This window comes from Ictalurus furcatus, chromosome 6, assembly GCF_023375685.1.
Source record: "Ictalurus furcatus strain D&B chromosome 6, Billie_1.0, whole genome shotgun sequence".
Lineage (NCBI taxonomy): Eukaryota > Metazoa > Chordata > Actinopteri > Siluriformes > Ictaluridae > Ictalurus > Ictalurus furcatus.
In genome coordinates, this window is record NC_071260.1 from 7500309 (window position 1) to 7507731 (window position 7423).

At 38.5% G+C, this 7423-nt stretch overlaps 1 protein-coding gene across 4 annotated transcripts; it reads right to left on the bottom strand.

Annotated features, from left to right (window-relative positions):
- Window positions 1-3281: 3281 nt before the first annotated feature.
- LOC128608577 (uncharacterized protein C21orf62 homolog) lies at window positions 3282-7423 on the bottom strand. 4 transcript variants are annotated; one of them, XM_053626400.1, is made up of 5 exons: window positions 6764-7423; window positions 6471-6557; window positions 6177-6202; window positions 4913-4971; window positions 3282-4013 (listed from the first exon to the last, which is right to left on the bottom strand). In XM_053626400.1, exons 4-5 carry the CDS (start codon window positions 4954-4956, stop codon window positions 3323-3325), a joined length of 735 nt encoding a protein of 244 aa, XP_053482375.1. In that variant the 5' UTR covers window positions 4957-4971; window positions 6177-6202; window positions 6471-6557; window positions 6764-7423; the 3' UTR covers window positions 3282-3322. The 4 variants fall into 4 exon arrangements, with proteins under 4 accessions (XP_053482375.1, XP_053482377.1, XP_053482374.1 ...); XM_053626402.1 differs by lacking the exon at window positions 4913-4971; XM_053626399.1 differs by having other exon boundaries at window positions 6177-6557.

Below are 7423 nucleotides of genomic sequence, written 5' to 3' on the forward strand. Positions count from 1 at the left end.
TTATTACATTTATGGATATTAAAAGAGCAGGAGTGTCTTGTGACAGTCAGAGTTAAAGCTGTTCCTTTAAGTCCTCAGGACAGAAGACTTTCAAGTTTCTCAGGAACATGACAAGCTTAATTTTTTTCTTATTTATTTCAATTAAAAGAAAGAGAAGAGTTGATGAGGGAATGACTAGGTAATTGCTGCTGGTGTTCCACAACATTAAATGTAAACATTTCAGGATGGGCTGTATTTGGAAAACAATCCACTTCAGGGTGGGTAACTCCACTTGTGAGTTCACCATGTTCACACCATGTTGTGTTTTATTCATTACTCAAAGCAGATTCGGTACATTAAAAGTACCCCTGAATGTAGATTACTTTAAAAGTTTAAAATTGCATATTATGTTATGAGTTTTTTAAGACCAGATAAATTTATTTGAAAGCCAAGTTGTAGCTCCACTTCACCCTCATTCAAGAATACAAGAGTCTACATATATGCGTGACATGCACATTGAAAACAGCATGTCCCATCCCTTTCCACCCCTATTCCTGTTACTGTACAACAATACCACATTTTATTACAGGTAACTTTAGTACATATACTGTAGCTATGTGACTAGTTAACTGCTAGTAAAATTCTAAAGTCAATATACAAATTGATGGAATCGGATACAGACGTATTTCAAAACTTCTGAATCCTCCAGTAAGCACCAGTGCGGTTATCCGCAAGTGGAAGCAACATCACTCTGTCATCAACCGGCAACGCACAGGAGCTCCTTGCAAGATTTCTGACCAGGGAGTCAGAAGAACAGTCAGAAGAGTAGCCCAAGAGCCGAGGACCACTCAGAAAGAGCTCCAGAAACACTCGGAGGCAGCAGGTACCATCGTCGCAGACAAAAGCAATAGGCAACGCACTCCACTGTTCACACTCGCCCAGCAAGACTCCATTACTAAAGAAAAGGCATGTCGAAGCTCGTTTACAGTTTGCTACAACTCATTTGAATTGAAATATGAAAGTATGAAATCCTGGGAGAGTGCAGTCTGGTCAGATGAGAGCAAAATTGAACTTTTTGGCTATCATCTACACACCATGTTTGAAGAAGAAATGGCACTGCACATCACCCTAAAAACACTATACCAACAGTGAAGTTTGTAGGTGGAAGCATCATGGTGTGGGGCTGTTTTTCATCACGTGGTACTGGCAGACTTCATATAATTGAAGGAACGATGAATGGAGCCTTTTACCGGAAGATTCTTGAGAAGAATCTGTTGCCATCCACCAGGATGATGAAGTTGAGATGTGATTGAACCTTCCAGCAGGACAACAATCCAAAACATACAGCAAAGGAAACTCTCAGTTGGTTTCAGAGAAAAAAAAAGATTTAAAGACAATATTTAGAAGAATGGGCCAAAATCACAGCTGAATACTGCAGCTAATTAATTTCTTCATACAGGAAGTGTCTTGAAGTGTCTTGAAGCATTGAAACAAAGGTTTCTCCTCTAAGTATTAAATAAATTTCAGTTAGCGTGTTCAATACTTTTTTCCTGTGTCATTCCACTTTATTACAAATAACTTTATTTATGGACATTAATGTTGTGAATTCTTTATGTTTCCAGATTTCTTGAGTTAATACTGATGTCTGGTGAAAATTTCATGTGAATAACCTCATTGGAAATATATTTACTGAAATAAATGTTGACACATCCAATACTTATTTCCCCCACTGTAGTTGAGACAAACCCTTCTCATCTACTGTTGATGCAACATTGATATTGGTGGCTATCATATTGTTTTTCTGTTATTTACACATCCTAAGATCTTAAACTCGGCACTTGTACAAAAATCAGACATTGTGGTGGACATTTATTTGTCATTTATTCAAGGCTGTAGTTAGGGCTTCAGTCAGTTACTCAACATATGCTTCAAAGATTTACAGAATATTTTCTCACTATATTCAGTTGTAATAATAATAATGTTCAATTACTGTGCCAATTTTGTACATCACACTTCTCTATTTACATCCTGACATACTAACAATAATAAACTGAGCAAGATTCATCACCAGATATGTTGCAATCCATCCATCCATCCATCTTCTATACCGCTTTATCCTTTTTAGGGTCACAGGGAAACCTGGAGCCTATCCCAGGGAGCATCGGGCACAAAGCGGGGTACACCCTGGACAGGGTGCCAGTCCATCGCAGAGCACAATCACATACACATTCACACACTACGGACACTTTGGATATGCCAAACAGCCTACCATGCATGTCTTGGGACTGGGGGAGGAAACCGGAGTACCCGGAGGAAACCCCCGCAGCACAGGGAGAACATGCAAACTCCGCACACACAGGGCCACGGTGGGAATTGAACCCCCAACCCTGGAGGTGTGAGGCGAACACCGTGCACCCTAATATGTTGCAATGCAAAGCACAATTCTCTTCTTTTTAACTGAAAACCTAGACTTTTCATTCAGATACCTTCATATACAATATTTTTTGTTGATTTAGTTAAGTGCTAGTAGTGCTAGTAGTATTAGAGGACCAATTTTAAAATGATAAGGTGCAATCAATGTTTTATGTTTAACTTATTGCTAAGCATTGCAATGCTTGTATGATAACATACCTGTCATGACACACAGGAACAAAGATTCTACGTACAAAATACACCTGCAGTTCACCTGAAGAATTTATACATCTGGTTCAAATGGAGAAAATAAGGAAGCAGTTCAGGTTATGTCTCCATGACCTTTGTATATGATTCCACAAAAATGTGAAGAAGTAAAAGAATTTAAGGCTTAATGGCAAAAGTTTCAGAAATTAATTGGTGCCAGGAAAATGCCACAAATGTTGTTTATCTGAATGTGCAGCTTCAAAGGAAAAAGGAAGTGATTCCGAGTGCCTTCATGCCTGTTTCTTTTTTTTATGTTGCTGTGGTTTTGGTAGAAAATCTAAAACTGGAGGAAATGTTCCATTACAGTAAACTGTCACATGTCTGAAACTGCACACTCTTCACTAAAAGGTAAATGATATTGAGGGGTTTTCTGTTTTGTAGTCATGCCTGAAGAACCACGTGAGGAAATATCCAACACACTCATGAAATCCCACAATGCATTGCAATGGGTTCATGTGCAAATATACCCCAGAGGGGACAGAATACTCATAATGCATGTACTGTATAGGTTTGATGGGAATAAGGAGCAGGGCATTGTTGGGCAGGTATGATTATATTGTTAGTCCAGTGTAGAAAGAAGCTCTTTCTCCATGTTCTTCAGCATAAGAACAGTTGATTGGCTCTAGAAGTTCTGTTTAGTACAAAACTGTTTAGTTTATTTAATTTAGTAAATAAAAGTTAGGATGGATGGCTTGTGGATCTCTTCTAAGTCAGTAATCTTTATATTGGCTTGCTGAAGGTAAGGAAAGTGCTCCATTAGCATCTGCAGCGGAGGTCCAATGACACTGTAGGCCTTCAAGTGATTGTTCAGTGACCACAAGTCTAAAAACGCAACACTGAGATTCCCATCCTGTACATTCAGTCCAAAGTTCACGACTCTTTCACCCTTGTGCTGTGGCACCCCATTATTGGAGATCTGAAGCTTCCTCAGACCCACAATAGTGAGATATTGAGAGGGTCCGAGAAATGAGGCAGGGCTACACAGAGACAGCTGCAGCTCTGCAACCCTGCTGCCGTTCAGCAGCTCCCTCAGCACCCACGGCTGCCACACCCACACCGTCAGCGTCTCCGCCTCCAGGGTGCTAGGCGACAGAGCCGAGCGCCACACGGTGGCACAGCTGCACATCAGGTTGGCAAGAGCTTCATCACAACTGCGCACCGCCGTTGCACAGCTGCAGCTGCATAAGCGGTCAGCATGGTCCGAGCTGTCGAACACTAGTGTGTTGTTGGCTTGGTGGGGATGCTGAGTTTCCACAAAGTGTAATGGGAGGAGGATGCACAAGATATGCCATAAGCAAGACAGCAGCATTTTCACACCCATACCAGGCCTACATCCTGAGTCCTGTTTACATTTGCTGGAAAAGAGAAGGTTGTAAAGTTATTTATTGTGGGAGTTTTAACGTCTTCTACAATTCTTCCCCATTTCATTTATTAACCCACATACCATATTGTACTGCATAGTATAAGCTCATGATTAACTCTTGAAAAAGTGTTGGCCTAAAAAAATGAATAAAAGCTATTTTCCTTTAATACAACATTTTGATTTTCTGTGTAAAGTCAAGATGTTTGTCCTTACTGAATTCATTATTTGTTCTTTTTTCACTAATCTGTATGTGAGTAAATTACCAATTTTGATGATACTATGGAATTTCTGTTAATTCTTTTAGATATGTGCTTTTTCTTCGAATGTATTTATGCCGGCTACACTGTGAATACATTACAGGCCATCATCAATGATCATTTCCAGAACTCTGCACTGACTGCCAGTTTCCACCCTCACTCATAAAAACATTAACACTACACAAGCCATATTCCAACTGTTGCTCCACCGCTGACAGGCCTGGCAATTAAAACCTTACCTTACATGCAGATCTTGCTACATTTTATTGGGCCTTTAAGCCAGGAGTAAGGGAAAAGTCCTAGTTTTCTGTGACATTCAGTCCAGCTATACTATAGTACATACTGTAGCTGGGCATTAAATTCATAAACTGAAACACACTGTGCTCTGAGTCAGCTGTATTCAGCCTTGTTAAAACTGGCAGGAAAAGTAAAAGAAATAAAAGTCTGCTATAATAAAAGTTTCTGGGGAAGGAGGACAGACTTTCCATTGCTGCCATTGGCCTACAAGGACAAATGAGTTGGTTGATCTGAATGATTCAACACATGACATGATCACAAAGAATCCTTTACTGCCTTCTGCTTCATGATTATGTCACTTTCCTAACAGCCAATGTTTACCCTGGAGAAAACTCACTTTAGGAATATGCCGCTCAGGCAGTGCAGTACAGCACCAGTCATTTCGATGACCTGTCTCTGTGAGACAAAAAACAAGTAACTCTGGTCCACAATATGCATCGTTGAAATAAATATAAACTGTTATAAACTGTTGGTAGTCCTTTAGAGAGGGAAATACAAAGGAATATTAATAAAGGTTAACATTAACCTATTTTACTAAGTAATTTATTGTGGTCTTTGTGGTATATTGGTTCAAGTCTCAATATTTCTGTTTGCAAATAAAGCAGTGGCATAAAGGTCGAATTGAAGTTTTGGTCAGTAAAAGGCTCTAAAAATTACAAACAGATTTACATAGAAAAAAGTTATTTATTTATATATTTTAAAATCTATCTTTAAGCACATGAACGGCTTGGCTGTTCCATACATACATAGCCATGTGTTATCACCATTGGACATGGATATTATTACAAATAACTCAGAGCCTTGTGAGGCACCATACTTTGTGAGAAAAATATAGTTATTTGTTTCCAATTACATGGTACTGGTAAATCAGGTAGAATCTGAAGTACAGGTCCATTAACCGCCCAGAAAAGCTTCTCTAAACATATGTTGTAGTCTGTGGAGCAAAATGACATATTTAACTCAAGCTGCATGAGCACAGAAATGTATGGGATGGATTTGAAGTTATATAAACTGATTTATAAGGAGAGCAAGGTTGCTGTTGTTTTTTTCCACTGCATATAAAAAAACAACTACTGGCCCAAACAGGAACCAGAAGTACACAGGGTTTTAGTTCTAGCTTATTTTCATCAATTTGAAGAATGAAATTACCATGTTGATATAATTATCCCATTTAACAGATTTAATTGGCTGAACAGACTTGTTTATGAAACTTCTTTAAGTTCCATCAAAATAACAAGAATTATATTTAAAAAAAATATAGGTGTAATTATTTTAACTGCAAAGAACTGATAGTGAGAATATTATCAATATTCTTTATAATTAATGTACTAAAAATATTCCTGTGCATTCATGCTGGATTTGATGTATGATATGTATTTGAGAAATTAAAGACATTTAAGTAAAATGAGAATAATATAAAATCACATTGCTGCTTTTGATGGCACAAATAAACATATCAAATAGATTATTTTTCTTTTCATTTTTATGTCATTCATGCGGTGCATTGTACCTTTTAATATTTCCAGAAATAGAAAAGAATATTACGTGAATATATGCAAAATATAATCGGATAAAAAGCTGTAAGTCTTGAAAATGCTTACAGATGCTCTTTGTAGGTTTGAGAGAACTGGAAAAAAAGATGGCAGACTGTCAGCTGACATCATAAAACCACACAAGCACCTACCCTAACATTCCCATTTCCACCCTTTCTATAACCACACACCCACACAATTTGTTCAACATATCCCAACTTCTAGATATTACTTTGATCTCCAAAATGTACCAACATCTGAACATTCAGCATTTGTCCTTGATGGCTCTCAGAGCAAAAAAACAACAACCCATAAATATGACAATTTCTCTAATGTGTATGTGCCAGTCCAGTGAAAACTGACCTTCACTGATGAAAGTGAAACATCTGCTGGGAACTGCTCACTTAACACTGAATCCCTGAATCAGATTTTGCAGAAAGATCCCATTTTCTTCAAAAACAAAACAAAACAGTTATAAAATCAAATAACATCCAGGTAAAGGTCAGAGCATATATTATATATGTATGATATATTTAGGTTCTGAGAATGAAATGTTTAAGAGAGCAAAACCTGGATGAATAGAAAGAAGTCATATAATATACGGACTCTAGAGTCACAGAGAACCATGATGATGAATAAGATAATGAGGGACCCACCATCAGTAATATTTTGTCCATTAGCTGTTGAGTCTTGAGGACTTTTTGCGGCTGCTTCGTGCTTCAGCTCTCTTATTCCCTCTCCTTTTCTTCCTCTCTCCTTCCCCACTTTTCCATCTCTCCTCCCTCTGACTCCCCTTCCCGAGGCCCCTCACACAATCTCATAGGCAATGAATGTTGACTCACTGCAGCTTAGACACCACAGTTGCTGCTTTCTTCCAGTGCTGCAAGGCAAGAAACATTTGCAGCATGCGAACATGCTGCCATCTTGTGGTGCTTAAAGATGTTTCTTGGGTTGTTGTTTTTTTCCACAGAAAAGACAGACATGTTTGTAATACCCCAAAAAACACGGGCAGTGGTAGCTCAATGGTTAAAACTTTCAAAGTTCAAATCCCAGTACTGCGAAGCTGCCACTGCTGGGCCCTTGAGCAAGCCCCTCACCCTCAACTGCTCAGTTGTATAAAATAAATATAAGTTGCTCTGGATAAGGACGTCTGCCAAATACTGTAAATGTATGTTTCACTGCTCGACTGGTCCCACCATCTCTCAGGATACAAAGAAGGCATGCTTCAAGAGTATTCTCTGTTTTGGCACCTATAGGTGGTGGAATGAACTTTCCCTATAAGAAATAAATGTGTTCTCTATGTGCTTTTCTTACTA

Excerpts from the sequence above, each read along its gene's own strand:
- LOC128608577 (XM_053626399.1), bottom strand. The coding sequence starts at position 6,239 with ATGATGTCAGCTGACAGTCTGCCATCTTTTTTTCCAGTTCTCTCAAAC. Across the intron at positions 4,972-6,176 it reads CAAACCTACAAAGAGCATCT|AGACAGGTCATCGAAATGAC; the intron begins GTAAGCATTTTC and ends TTTGTCTCACAG. Across the intron at positions 4,014-4,912 it reads CTGAGCGGCATATTCCTAAA|CAAATGTAAACAGGACTCAG; the intron begins GTGAGTTTTCTC and ends TCTCTTTTCCAG.